Source organism: Urocitellus parryii, chromosome 5, assembly GCF_045843805.1.
Source record: "Urocitellus parryii isolate mUroPar1 chromosome 5, mUroPar1.hap1, whole genome shotgun sequence".
In the NCBI taxonomy this organism is placed as follows: domain Eukaryota; kingdom Metazoa; phylum Chordata; class Mammalia; order Rodentia; family Sciuridae; genus Urocitellus; species Urocitellus parryii.
The window spans coordinates 77,536,588-77,552,075 of record NC_135535.1 but is presented as its reverse complement, the minus strand read 5'-3'; the positions used below and the strand labels follow the sequence as shown (position 1 = coordinate 77,552,075).

Sequence of the window (15,488 nt, the reverse complement as noted above, 5' to 3'; positions counted from 1 at the left end):
CCCCTCTAGCCCAAAAGAGCTGCCATTGTTCCTCACAGTCTTATATGCCTGCCCACTTAAGTGCCTGCCTGAAGACACTTTAATTTCTTACCTCTAAATTTCTTCTGTCTCTTGTCCTTTAAGGGAGGAAAGAAGAATGAGAGAGGAGAAGGAAAAAGGAAAAAAAGAAAAGACATGAAAGAAACCATAATTATTATATAGAGGAATGGAGAAGTAATGATAAATCTCTGTTAGAAATTTCAGACTTATCCCTAATAATAATCATTGGTTTTAATTATGCTATCTTCACAGGTTTTATAATCAATGAGGTGGAAGATACAGATTTAATAGCCAGGTCACATCAACTCCCAAGGAACTGGTAGTATGAATTCATACTAAATAGAAAAAAAAGGGGCTTGTGTGTGTGTGTGTGTGTGTACATGTGTATGTATAGAGGAACCATGGCTTTTTTTAAATTAATGTACAATTTTATGGTTGTCACATAAATCATGGAATTTGAGATATTTGGAAGAGTATCCCCCTAATTAAAATAAATTATCAAATATTTTAACTAAGTTACATTGATTACTCTAAGTAAATTTAGATTATTTTGGAAAAAAAGGGATATTTTTGTAGGTTTTCTCCAATCACAACAAGCAACACACTGAAATTTCATAGTATCTTGCAAGAAACCAAAGGAGTTGTATGGAAAAATATGCCTATACTGGTTATTCACATTTTGAAGTTAGAATAATCAATTAATGGAAATTCAATGCCAGTGATGCACTGGAAAACATTTAACAATCAGCATTCTGGGAGCATGGGCATGGGGAGATTGCTGACTTGTAGTCTTTGCCAATTTCTTAGTGAAAACATTCCCATCGTGGCTGGTTTCAACCTACCGACATGATGTCACTGAACATGGAATTATGAAGAGATGCCAACAATCATTCACTCACTGGCTGCAGCACACACTGGAGTGTACCAATTTTTCTCCTCTTCTAAGTTGAATTTTACTACTTATTATGTCAGTATAATATTATTTAAGACAAAGATTGAAACCTGTATGAGCCTATGGTTACCATTAATACAAAATCTGTATCACCTTTCAGCGAGTGATTTCAGTCAGAAAAAGTATGTGATTCCAAAGGACCTGAAGAAAACATAAGGCCTGTGGAAATGCTACTGCAGGTAGACACTAATCCTGTGGATAAATGATCTGATGCCTGACAAATACATTGTACCTGACACTTGGTGCTGGTCTTTTCAAAGAAGCAGCTGTGCGTGTTCTAGATGAATGCTGTCTCACTGCAGCAGCTCCCAGCTGGCAGTACTGGAGTCACTGCTGCTGCAAGTTCATTATGAAAGCAAACATCTTACCTGCAGAGCAGATTCACTCAGCTCCACTGCTTTATGCAGACCAGAAATGATATCGATGGCAAGTCAGTGTGACTTCTCCAAAGTAGATTGAAGGGATTTACAGTAATCTGAGTCAAACACAATGCCAAAAACACTACTCATGTTGCTAATTAGGCTCATGGTTGGCTCTGAACCCACTGGGAGAGAGAATATTTAAATAAATTTGTAGCAATTAATGTATTTGCTAAATCTGTGTTATTTTTATGCAACTAAGACTCTTATTAACTGTCAATATCTGTCTTAAAATCTTTTTTGAGTAAACTGGGGACATAAAAAAAACAATTACTCAATAGATAACCTCCATTGTCATGGAAATTGACACTATTTAATGAGAGGTTCCTTGAAAGTCTTTTCTTACATTCCAACATCTTGAATATCCTAGCGGCCTTTATATCCTTTGTGACACCTATCCTGAAGTCATTTACATTGCTGTCTCCTCTCTTGGAAAAGATGTCCCACTTCCAGGTACCATATCTTTTGTAATTTCTCTGATTGTATGAAATGCAATGCAGAGATCCACTTGCACAGAAACTCTAAAACAAAAATACTGAGATGCAGATATAATACCATACTGAGAACCGAGTCTGACTGTAAACTGGTCGATGAGACCTTGTGATGTGAGAATGAAAAGAACAAAGATTCCTTTTTACTTATGTCAGCAGTCTGTGGACCTTTGACAAAGATTAATGTATCTAAATTAAGAACCCTGGCTTTGAAGACAGGCTTCCTGGATTTGAATCCAATCTATTACTAGTAGCTATATGACTTTGGGGGGAATAAAATCACTTAACCTCTCTGAGCCTCAGTTTCCTTATCTATTAAATAGGGAAAACCTATTCTGTAATTATTGCTGCTGAGAATAAACTGAGAAAAATCTAGAAATCATTTAGAACAATTTCTCAAATATACTACACAATAAATGTTATAATGGTTGTAAATTAAATATGCAGATGAAATAAGGACAAGTATTAAAATAAGCGTATATAATATGGCATTCAGTTTCCCAAATTTTTGCTATATTCTGATTTTGGAAGTCATCAAACCAATATTCAGCTTGCTTTACAAAACTTTAAAATGGTGTCATTCTAACTGGAGTGTATTCAGCTATTACATATTTTGGAAAATCTGTGCAAGTCTGGGCATCACTTCATCTACGCTACATACATCTTCTGCTTCTTGTTCTCAAGGGGAACCAATTACATCTCTAACATCTTCGCCTTTTAGATATTCACATTCTCAATACACCTTTCTTGTTAATACTATATATTTTCTTCTTCTCATATAACTTATTCTATCTGTCCTCCATAATAGATAATTTTGCTTACAGAAGAAAAAAAATTAAGTTCTTAACATGACCCCCAAGGCCCCCACAATGCTTCCTTCCTCTGTTTCCACCTACTGTTGATAACTTTCCACCAAATTCCATACTTTTGCCAGACTTGATTACTCACCCAATTTACCACATATTTTCATTTGCTCAATTTATTACATTCAAATATTTGACGCTTACTTATTACATGCTAGATGCCATGCTAGGTGTTAGAGATTAAAGGTTTTTTTAAATGCTTAGGTTTCACTTTTAAGAAACTCACAATCTAGCTAGGCATGGTGGTGCACAGGAGGATCACAAGTTCAAGGCCAGCCTCAGCAACTTAGCAAGGCCCTAAGTAACTTAGTGAGACCCTGTCTCAAAATTAAAAAAAAAAGAAGAAGAAAAACAAAGGGCTGGGGATGTGCTCAGTGGTTAAACAGCCTTGGGTTTAATCCCCAGTACAAAAAAAAAAAAAAAAAGAGAGAGACAAATTCAAAATGTAGCATAAAAGGTATATAAGCAACTCATCATAAAATAGTAATGTGATAAAATCTATAACAGTGGTGACTTGCTTATGAATTCATGTTTGAATCCTCAGAATAACCAATGGCTTTTGCTGGGGAAGCTGGAAAATGTTTCACAGAAAAGGGAAAAAACTTTATCTTTGGAATAAAATGATTAGGAGATGAAGTATTCCACAGGCAGACAATAGAAAATGTTTATCTGGCAAATAAGATTAAATAAAGCTTTGACTTCAAGAAAGTAAATACAACAGTTAAGGAAGAATAAGTACTTTGTGGGATATGAAGTGTGTCTGTGAGAAAAAGAGTAGTAAAGAAGGTTGGAGATAAACTGAAAATTGTTGCACATGCTGTAAGGGATGAAGGTGTCTTCCATTTCTACTTCGTTTGTCCAGCAAGTGCATCCATCCCTCTTCTGGAAGCAGACCTTGCTATAAAGCAGACATCTGACCCAGACTTGACCAATTCAGACAATGATGGCTTGAATGATATGCACCTCTCTGAAACAGGGCTAGGGTTAAAACTTTGGTGTGATTGGCACAGTCGCTTGAAACAAGAAGTGAATTTTTTCTGCTTCATGGTTAAGCAAGGACTCCCTATGATTAGGGTATCTGCTTAGTGGAGAAGACTTGTTTGACTTTGTAGAGAATAAGACCAATATGCAGAGGAAGAGCAAGCACAGGTAAGTTACAACTTAAATAAGAGTAAGTTCCAGTATGCCAAATTTCCATCCTGGTCTGTGGGGCCACAGTTCCTGGTCCTCTTCCTTTTCTTCTACAACTGACCTTCCATACCTCAGTCATATGAGTCAATGAACCCCTTCTTGGTTTCAGGAAGTTTGAGTTTGGTTTCTGCCATTTTCAATGGGAAGGGTCTGCAGGTTAAGAACTATTTTATATGGTAAGGCAATGGCAGTCACACAGAAATTTTAAGACATGAAATGGTTTTGAGCAGGTGAGTGATTGATCAAACATGCACTAGAAAAGGCCATTCTAGTGGGCAGTGCAGATGATGGACTTGAGGAGGCCCATTTAGGCACCTTTATATGACTTTTGAGAATTTGGTTCTCTGTTATTAAAGGATCTCTGACTATGGAAATAGTCCAATAAGGTCAGCTCAGTTGGCACCTCTTCTCTGGTGCCTTTCTGATTTGCTCGGCTGGCAGAGTGGTCCTTTATTCTGTGTTCCTGCAGGGTTCACTTGTACCTCTGATACTCTGGGTCTCGGACTTCAGCATCCATCAGAATCATCTGGAAGGCTTTTTAAAACTAGCTTGCTTGGCTCCACCCTGGAAATTTTTGAGTCAGAAGGTCTAAGGCGGGACCTGAGAATTCTAGCACGTTCTAGTAACCATGCTTTGAGAACTGGGCCTCTAAACATTTTATTACAGCTAGATTCCAATTCATTTGCTCATATATATCTTTTGCTGAATTAAAAGTTCCTTAAGGATGTCTTATTCATCTTTGTACAACTTTCAGTAGTTACCATAATGCTTTACATACCAGTGTTATTTGATATGTACTGCTGTATGATTAACTGGAGATAAAAATCAACATCTTATCATAATAAATTCCCTCAGTTACCCTTCATAGTCTCTCTCTCAAAAAAATAAAGTATGTAACTAGAAAAGAACTGAAAGGTAGAATATATTTCTTTGGGGCTGTCTAATTTTGATTACATCGTCTGTCTGAGAGGGGCTGTGGGGGGTAGCATTACCTTAGGCATCCGGTGACGTTGTAGAATATATCAAAATCCAGCAAACCATTTGCTTTTGGGTAGTCTCCTTCAGGCCACCCCGAGAAGGGGATGATGATATTCTCAGTCAAGGTGAGTAAGGCTTCTGTTATCATGAGATTCTTGAGTTTGTCATTTGAGGACAAATTCCACAACAAACCTAGAAAAAGCACAGAGTTGCCATGGGAACGTGTAGTGCAGGGTCACAACAACTGCTGGAAAGTCCAGGTAATACTTTTGCCTCCAGGACAAAAAGGTGGGGGAGGTGGAGGGGGGCTCAAGAGCCCCATTCTCAACTGGAAGAACCTGTTCATTAGATGGCAACAGAAGCTGATTAAGAACAATTACATATATATAACTTATGATATAAAATGAGCAGGTTTAAATTAATTAGGAAGTGTGAATAAGAGGCAGAAATGCTGCAACCTTGATTCCTGTTTCTCTTAAAAGACCCTACAAAGCTAACTTCATTGGGATAATAAACTCTGCACTCATCAACAGGGCGGCTTGAAATGGTCCAATTGTAACTAAGCATTCGACATTTCAAGAGTTCTATTTTTTCTCCCTTAGACACAGGGGGAGACTGTCTTTCCTGCCTCCTGCTCTGCACTGCCTGTAACTTTCACCTGACATTTGCCTCCCATTCATTCAGAGCAGAAAGAGCCTGTAGAAAGTCTTTCTCTAGGCCTGCCAACAGTAGGCTGATCAACATCACCAATTAATGTCCACTGAGACCTACCCAATGAAAGACAGAATTTATGCTGGATATCTTATGTATTTCTCATTTTATAGTTTGATACTGAAGGAAAGAAAAGAATACTGTATCTTCTCTATCTGCCAATTTACATGGTCTAAGTCCTGGTCTAGGTCTAGAACCACATTTTCACTCATACAACCTTCCCTTTCTTCTTAACCATCCCCTGCCCCCCATTAAAGAGAAAATTATATAAGCCAAGCAGAAAGATATTAATAGTCTATCCATACTTTCCAGTGCAATTGTAAGACAGATATTGAATTTGGTACTGAGAGAGTAGAGAGTAGCATGTAAATTTAGAATTTGTTTTTCTTAAAAATTAGGTGCCCAAATACTTTGGATTCAGTATAAGAACTATGTAGCCTTTGCTTGCTATTCTAGTGACTCCCAGCAGCTATAAACTTGCCTGGTCATTTTTCCTACCTCAAAAGTTCATCCCAATTCACTGTCACTCAAGAAAGGGGAAAGAGTGAGGGGACAGAAAGAGAAGGGATGATTCTTCTTTTTTACCATTTCCTCTCCCTGTTCCCACTGCATAATTCCTACTCCTTTTTTTTTTTTTTTTGGGAAGGGGGGGTATCAGGAATTGAACTCAGGATGTGGCCACTGAGCCACATCCCTGGCCCTATTTTGTATTTTATTTAGAAATAGGGTCTCACTGAGTTGCTTAGCACCTTGTTGTTGCTGAGGCTAGCTTTGAACTTGAGATCCTCCTGCCTTGGCCTCCTGAGCTGCTGGGATTACAGTTGTGTGCCACCATGCCCAGCTAATTCTTATGTCTTAAATTTACTGTATTGTCTGTCCTAAGGAAGGGAGAGCACAATTACAGAGGGCAATCTACTTTATTAACTGAGCAAACATGGTGGTCTTGGCTGAATTAAGTGGCGATATCATATTCTAGTTTAATGAAATAATAGTCTGCATGGTTAAAGACTGGTAATTATTCACCCATACTTCTATTTGGCCCAATCAATTAGAATACTTTGGGCCTAATACAGTCATTTGGGCTTGAACAGTTGGCTTTGGCTATGCAAAAGGAATTTTTGAAAAGGCAACCAAATTTCCACTGGAGCCTACACTAGCTTCCATTAGATGCAGTGGCAGTGGGTCTGCTGTCTGGTGAGGACTGATTTCTGTCTTACAGGGAGTCTTTTCCTGATCAAACTGGAGTTAGTCAGGGGCAGTCCCTCAGCCACAGGTTTTGCAACACAATGACTTCATTCCTCCCACTTCATCTTAAGGGGCCCTGGAAGTGGGACAGATAAATAAAACTCAGAAGGTGGCTGAAGACAATTTAAAGGCGAGTCTGAAACTGAGTTTTGGTTACTAAGCTACAAAAGAAAGTTTGAAAGAAAAAAGAAAAGCTTCCTGAGTTCTAAATAAGCAAACAAATTAATAGTCTCTGCCTGCCAGAGGCTTAAAAATGTGAAGCATAATGACATTTCCTCTTTTTACAAAAGACCACACAGGGCACTCAAAGGAAAAGCACACCTTACAATAAAACCAACAAGGATTAATGTGAACAAAGGGAATGGAATTTTCCTTTAACAGTCAATATTCTTTATAGCTTGGCATGCTACATTATTTCTACAGAAGTATATGGTTTAAGAAGTTTGGGTATAATTTCTGAATTTTTAGTATAGGGTATTGTATAGAAATGTCATGGCCATCAAATTTCTGGATGGCATGAAGCTGTGAGAGAGCCAAAATGCTCAATAGAGATTTGGGGTTATATACTTAAATGCTCATACCCTCAACACATATACATACAAAATCAGTAAGTAATCAGCCGTGAACTGGGACAATATGTACAATGTGAGGCAAAGAGTCAACACTTTGAACATATAAATTATTAAAAAGAGAGATACCAGTAGAAAAATAGGGAAAACACTTAACACATAACCAAATGATATTAAGGCAAATACAAACAGGAATGCATGTTGTCTAGTAACTGAAGAAAGGCAAATTTAAACAGCTAGCCATCATTTTGTCTAACTATGGGAGGGTGAAACCAGAAGCAGATTCTAGCTCCTTTTGAAGAAATCATAAACACCTATTTGTAAGAACACTGAACTGGGTAAAAGTGAGCTCATCCCTTACCAAAATGTTGACAAGAATTTATAGTGAAATTAGTGTTAAGAGTAGCAGATTCCAAATGAATATAGTGATAAATCAGAATCACACTCAGATCAGAATCATACTTGGGCTATACCCCAAATTTACTAAGTCAGAATCTCAGGATGGAGCCTAGGAATTTGTATTTAAAAAATTCTAACTTTTGGCCCTAGGAAACCAGATGACTAGATGATTCTGAATATATGTCCATTTCAATGATCAGATTCACTAATGTAATGTTTAGTATTTAGCTTTCCATTTGTGTCACTTTTAACTTCTGGTCAGCTTATTCATAAGTTTCCATCACAGTTCTTGGTTGCAGCAGGTAAGCCTGAAATTTTAAGCTCTCATTCTAACCCAAAGAAAGGGATGTGGATTTTGATAAGACACACTATTAGAATAATTATGAAAGAGACAATGACTCCATTATCCAGAAGTTTACTGCCAACTGTGAGATCTGAAAAAAATAGGTATTTAGTAAAGGGATTTTACAGATATTAAAACCCATTATTTTGTTAATATTGTCCTCTAGGACAGAAAATATAATTTTTAAACTAAATTTCTGAATCTGGATTAACTTTTGGGTAGCAAAACTTACATATTTTATATTAAATGAATCCCTATCTTCATTGAAGAAGGAGGAGGAGATAATAGTGACAGGACAATAGGAGAGAAAATTGGCCCTTTTTAACCTTGGTTTTCAAAGTGAGTACACAGCAGGAGGATTTTTTTTTTTAATTTTCCCTTAGATGTATTTACTGCTCTTTCCATCTAAATTTTGTTAATATTGCCTGGAATATCAGATTATTGCTAAGGCTATTTATTCCAAGTCATACACAAACCCAGAACATTCTGTTGTGCATTTTGAGTGCAGACTAAAACAATATACAATATTTAAAGATAAATAATGAATATTTCATAGTAAAACATTTTTGATGTTTTATTGAAATGCAGCAATAGAATCTTTCTAAAAATATGCAGAGGTAAATTTGAATTTTCAAAGTTTACTGACAATCATCCCCTGACTCTTCCTTGTAAGCATGCATAGGAGGGGCAAGAACCTCTGCTTTGTTCTTACCATAACCTGTTTTAACCCAAGGTGCAGGCCTGCTCACTCCAGCAATGTGCACTTACTACTCAGTGACCTTTAAGACAAACTTCTAAGACCAGAATGTGCTGTTCTCATTTCAGTTACAGAAAGAGTACCACAATTGCCTCGTAAGACCAAAAGAACTATCTTATGGGGCAAGGGGGGCTGGTTATCTTTGACCCTGAAGTATTTTCATTAGAAGAAAATGAAAGTTTCTCTCCTAAACTGGTGCCAAAAGGTTGAGTTTATGTTCTTTCCTAGTGAATAAAGTTCTGATGCTGAATTTTCATGAATACATAGAAATAGATGGTTTATTTTTTAAAAAATATTTTGGCTAGAAAAATCAGGGTCTTATGCTAAATCTCACCTACTCTCTTGTTTGTGCGTCATCTGGATATTCCAAGACCACAAGACTCTGTTACACTCCGTCAGACATCCATAGTTAAAAGAGCTATAGTTGGTACCACAATTAAATATACAGGCATGACGTAAGTGGCAGCCCAGTATTAAAGGATGCAGTAATAGTTCAGAGAAGCCCCTTCCTTTAAAACGTGAGGGGGTAAGAATGGAAGGATGGCGCCTGACATGCTTCACAGAAGTGGATCTGTGTCAGGATAAGAGGTTCTCCAGGGAGTTAAGGTGTGGAGAAGGACTCTAGCCCATGCAACAGCAGAGACAAAGATACCAAGACAGAAAACACACTGGACAGACCAGCAGGCCTTTTATTATTTCAGAACCGTGGCTAGAAGGGTCATCAGGCCTACATCAAAAAATCTTTGTATAGTATGTCCTGGAGTTCAGATTTTTTCTTATTGGTACTAATTAGAGTAATGGGACAGTGTTTTTATTTCAGAAAGAAATCCTTACAAGCAGAGAGAGGAGGATAGATTGGCAAGGTGCAATTCTGAATCACAGAGAAGAGACAAGGCAAAAGCAAGAAGAGTGAGGAAGGGTCAGAGAGGAGCTGGGCAGAACTCTCTGAGTCAAGAGTCTCAAACACAAGCTGTTTCCCAAAGACATAAAAAGTGAGTCAGTCTGTGTCTCAAAAGGAGTACATGGCATAATAGAGCAACACATGCAGATGAAACCAGGTTCAAACCTGGGCTTTGCTCTTTACTGGTTGTGTAACCTTGCACAACTTATTTCCTGCCTCTGAGGCTCACATTGATCATGTGTATATCATCAATTATACTCCCACCCGTTATGGAGTTGGCAGGAGAATCAGATGAAAAGACAGCCCTAGCTGAGCCATTAACTCATAATAGGAACCCAACAAAAGGTCTATGAAGTAGGCCGACAGAAAAGATTCACATGTATGGTTACTTGCTTTATGTTTCTAAACAAAGATTCAAATGTGTCTCAATTAAGTCAACTATTTCTGAAGCCCAGAAAGCACTTATTTAGCTCTTCTATTTGTAAAGCTAAAAGGAATTATTTAGAAGGATTGGCATTAAATGTCCAAGTATCAATTCGGTTCAATTATAATGAACACCCTCCAGTAGGGAGTTTTGGCTTGTACTGCAGACCCTGGGTATTGTACAATCAATTTCCATTTTTCAGCTCTATAGATTATTTGATGTTCTGGATAGTTTCTATGGCATCTATATCACAGAATGTTCTCTGACTTTAGTTTCCTTTAACTTGTACAAGAGAGGAGGAAGGGTGGCTTATTGGTTTACTTCTTTGAAACATACATACACACATACTCTCTTTTTCTCTCTCACCCAGCTTTCCAATTTCTATGTACCCTAACTTCAACCAGTCTATATTCCAGGTTTATTCTACATATCAAACAGCTATTTTTTCCTTTTTGCTTTCCAGTGATGTTCATTTTGCTAGAAATAACTTTCGTTCTTCCTCAGAACGTCCATCTAAAGCCTGTCCCCTCTTCTAAGACCCACAATGAGACATACCTGCTTTATGGAATCTTTTCTGGCTCTAAAGTAGGAAACTCTGTTTGATTCTCTCTTGTGGTTCATTACTACATTTAATGGAGAAAATATTGGGTTCTAAATGTAAAGTTTATACTTCTATTTTTATGCCAACCATCACATAATTTTTCATGCTTTAGCAGATAAAAAAAAAAATCAACAACCTTCCTGGATTGTGCTTCTCAGTGCCCAAAGGCTGCTGGAAATGTTGGCCAAATGAATGAGCTCACTCACTCTTAATTTCTACAGATATTTTAATATAAATCATGTATATGAAAAGAAATCTCTCATGGGACATACTGGCAGAAGGTAGCATAGAACAACTTCACATAGCTTTATACAATTAAAATATATCATCAGGATAAAGAAAAATATATTTTAACTAAGACATAATGACAAAATTTTTTTGTAGAAAAAATTAAGAGTTGTCTAATAAGGTATGAAAGACAGAAAGGCAAAAATGTATCCAATATACAACAATATTTATGTAGCTCCTCCTTTTAAAGCATCTATCAGAGCATTGTCAACTGTTAATACATTTTTGAAAACCAATTTTTTGTTTGATGTAGTAAAAGCCATTAACTTCTTTGAGCCTTAGTTTCCTTGACAATAAAACTAAGATTTAATCCTAATAATACCTCAAAATCTAAGGTTTCTTTGATAATTAAATTGCAAAGTGCCTGTGCACCTCTTTGAGACACTGATGATACTTAAGCTCCTCAAGAAAATACTACTGATGATTGCAATCGGCAACACATCCTGTGCTCTTTGGAATGTGTGCAGGGAGCCTTAGCAGACAGCTGAGGGTGACAGCAGGGAGGGTGGTTTATGTGGGAACCACAGACCCTTTCCTCCTCTTTCATTTACCCAATTCATTTAAATGAAACTAGCCTGGTCTTTATGCTTCAAGGATGTATTACTAAAGGTCTTGCTCTAGTTCTATCTGGATAGTTCATCTTCTCTATCCATTGGGTAGAAAGCAGACACATTCAAATCAGCATTCAAACAGAAATATGAAGTAGAGAACTAAAAACTGCATTCAGCTACTCTTTCTTCTCCTTTTGGGGATGGAGGTATTACTGAAGAGGGATTCAGGTGATGGAAAGATAGGATTAACAGTTTCTTGTTTTTTTTGTTTTTTTTTTTTTTTCATTTTTGGTACCAGGGATTGAACTCAGGGGCACTTGACCACTGAGCCACATCCCCAGCCCTATTTTGTATTTTATTTATAGACAGGGTCTCATTGAGTTACTTAGTGCTTCGTCATTGCTGAGGCTGGCTTTGAATTTGCAATTCTCTTGCCTCAGCCTCCCAAGCCACTCAGATTACAGGTGTGTGTCAATGCGCCCAGCTCAGTTTCTTGTATTTTGACTAATTTGATTAAATTGATACCCTCTACATTGGAAAACTATTTGTCCATTTCACCTTCCTTGTACAGGTCACAGCAAGCTGGCTAACTGGCAAATAATAAAAAATAATTGTGTGGGGTTCTTGTTAGTTTCCTGAAGAATGTTTTGGAAACATGGACAACATTGAAACCCCACACATTCTCAAACTACAAATCTGGCTGTTAGTGAATTTATGCAGAATTTTCATGTAGTGACTCTTGTCAAGAAGTTTTTTTCAAGACTTTTGTCAAAGGTGCAAAGGGTTTCTAATGAAAAATATTAAGCAAAGGCTTCAGAATATTTTCCTCTTTAGAAAAAAAGAGTTCAGATATGGTTTGAGTCTGGGCACTAAGCCAGCAGGTAACAATGTTCCTTTAAAGGCATCTCTTGGATAACAATGAGCTCATCAATCAACTGTTCCAGGAAACTTAAGAATAACACATGACATAACATATCTGGCTGGGCTGACTGCTATGCTATGTAATGTTCAGTAAGCACTACCTGTTATTTGCTTTTTAGTCTCCAAGTCTCTGGTTTGCTTCAGCACCTGGAGCAGCCGAGGTACCCCATTGAGTTCAGCAACCTCCAATTTGTTGTCATTGTCCTCAAATACCAAGTTTCTCAAGGCCCCGCACACGGCTCGCTGTACATCTTCATTCTGGACTTTGAGTAGCTGTAGAAGCTTGGGGATGCCACGAAGCTGATTAACCTGGGGAAGAAGTGGGTGCATATTCCTAACATTAATTTTGATGTGGCAGTAATGCATTTCATGCCTTATGAACAGATGAAGTTCACTATGTTAACTGCAATACTTGTCAGTCAATAACTGTACATAGCGCAACTTGGGACTCACACTATATAATACACCCCTGCTGCAAAGCAGTATCTGTCATCAGCAGCTTGAAGGGGGAAGGTTAAATGATAGAGGGTGGACAGAGTTATTTAAGTAGGTAACAGAAGTTAAGTGATAAAAGCCTGGGCCATAATAAAACAAAGAAGACAACTAGGGATCAGGGGAATAAGAGAAATTTTAGAGAAGAACACCAAATTATATGAGTACTTTTTACAGGACAAAACTTTACCATCAATAATGAAATGAATCACCTTCATCAATAGTAGAAGTAAAAATTCATTTATCATGGCAATATTAATAGTAATGCAACCTAACTCCAAATCCAAGTTATTTTTATGATCAATTATTTTGAGTATTTAAAAAAGGTTTACATAAATTTTGCAAGAATTTTAGTGTAAGTAAATAATTTTATGCTTTTTTTTTTCAAAATTTTTTAAGTTGTAGATGGACACAATATCTTTATTTTATTTATTTATGTTTTTGTGTGGTGCTGAGGATTGAACCCAGTGCCTCATGCAGGCAAGGCAAGTGTTCAACCACTGAGCTATAACCCCAGCCCCTAATTTTATGCTTTTTGATGTACTATTAAAAAAATATTTCTTTTAGTTCAGCACAGTAGTGCATGCCTGTAATCCTAGTGACTTGGGAGGCTGAGTCAAAGTCAAGTTTGAGGTCAGACTTAGAAACTTAGTGAGACCCTAAGCAATCTATTGACCATCTCTCAAAATAAAAAATAAAAAGGGTTGAGGATATAGCTGAGCAGTAAAAGTGTCCCTAAGTTCAATTCCCAGTGCAACCAAAAAAAAATTATATATATAGATATATGTTATATATATTACATATATATTATATTATATATATGCACACACACATATATTACATATATACATATACTTACATACATACACACACATATCCAAATACATAGGAAAGAACACATTGTCTATTGGAGAAAATGCCACAACTAGCAATGAAAAAGAAAAAAACACGTGGTTTAGATTCAGAAGCTACTATGGCTGCTTAGAAAAGGTCAAATAATATCAATTTGAGTAAATCAGTTTGGTGTTTTAGGCTGCAAATATCATCAAATGAAAAGGGAAAGGTGGACGGAGGGTAGGTACAAAGAAATGTTAAGTTGTAGTCTGATGGCTTTCCCTCTTAAAGGCTTCCATTTGCATCCAATTTGAAAACTTTTAAGTTGGTGAGAGACTTGGGTACAGATCTCAGTCATTATGACCATCTTAATGCAAAAATTTCAGGTAGCAAGTTTATGAATAGGGATGAATTTTTCTTTCAAATGAGGTTAGTTAGGTATGAAAGGTATCCTAACTGCCAGCAGTCTGCCCTGTGTGTGTGTGTGTGTGTATGTGTGTGTGTGTGTGTGTGTGTGTATGTGTGTGTGTATGTGTGTGTGTGTGTGTAGGGGTGTGGGAGTGGCACACCTGGTTTAAAGGCACATTTGCACGTATTCTATATCAAATTCCAGCCACCCTCTCTTATTAATAGTAAAGATAGTATTTATGACACAATCTACCAATCTTACATTTTCCTTTGTTAGCACTGGGAAAAGACTACAAGGAAGGGATGAATGAAAGTCCAGGTTGTAAAACAATCTAAATAATAATAATAATAAAAGTAATAAGTACAATAACAATAAAGCAAAAATAACAACTCTTCCTCTTCTTGTATCTTTCAATAAGAGGTGTCACCATAGTCTTAAAAAGTTCTATAGACATTAACTAGTTAAGAGCTTATAAGACCTTTAAGAGGGCCAGGCATGGTGGCACACACCTGTAATCCCAGTGGCTAAGGCAGGAGGATCACAGGTTTGAAGCCAGACTCAGCAATTTAGCAAGGCCCTAAGCAACTTAGTGAGACCCTGTCTCTAAATAAAAACACAAAAAAAGGGCTGGTGATGTGGCTCAGGAGTTGGGCGCTCCTGGGTTCAATCCCTAGTACCAAAAACAAAACAAAATAAAATAAAACAAACCTTAAAAGGAAAGTGCTCTTTTTAAAATAGGACACATAAAAACATAACTGTTGTATATGTCACTAGGATATCATGGGATGTATCAATACAGAGCAAAGTACTTTTTGATACCCTTAAGGCTTCACTGGTATTAATGAGCAGTAACACTTTCACTTATTGGCTTTCTTATACTTGAACAATAAGAGACAGATGGGAAATCAGCCAGAGCAATTCTGTTTGGCTATAACTAAGGCCATTCTAATATATTCATACATCAATGCCAATAATAAAGATTTCTTAGGTACCCGTTTGAACTGGTGCAAAAGATCCACATCTACTTGTTTGCTTCCTCTATTTCCATTATTATACTTCCTTAAGAGCAAAAAAAAAAGAGCACAATTTATTTAAGACAACTTATAGTTC

General features: G+C 37.0%; 1 protein-coding gene across 2 annotated transcripts in view; it reads right to left on the bottom strand.

The window, feature by feature from the left end:
- The window catches only part of Pkp2 (plakophilin 2), a 71,763-nt gene that overhangs the window by 25,330 nt on the left and 30,945 nt on the right, over positions 1-15,488 (bottom strand). For both annotated transcript variants that reach the window (XM_026412333.2, XM_026412334.2), the window contains exons 5-6: positions 12,745-12,952; positions 4,948-5,125 (exon numbers count right to left, since the gene is read on the bottom strand). In XM_026412333.2, coding sequence (XP_026268118.2) covers positions 4,948-5,125; positions 12,745-12,952 — 386 coding nt within the window. The remainder of the gene's footprint in view (positions 1-4,947; positions 5,126-12,744; positions 12,953-15,488) is intronic.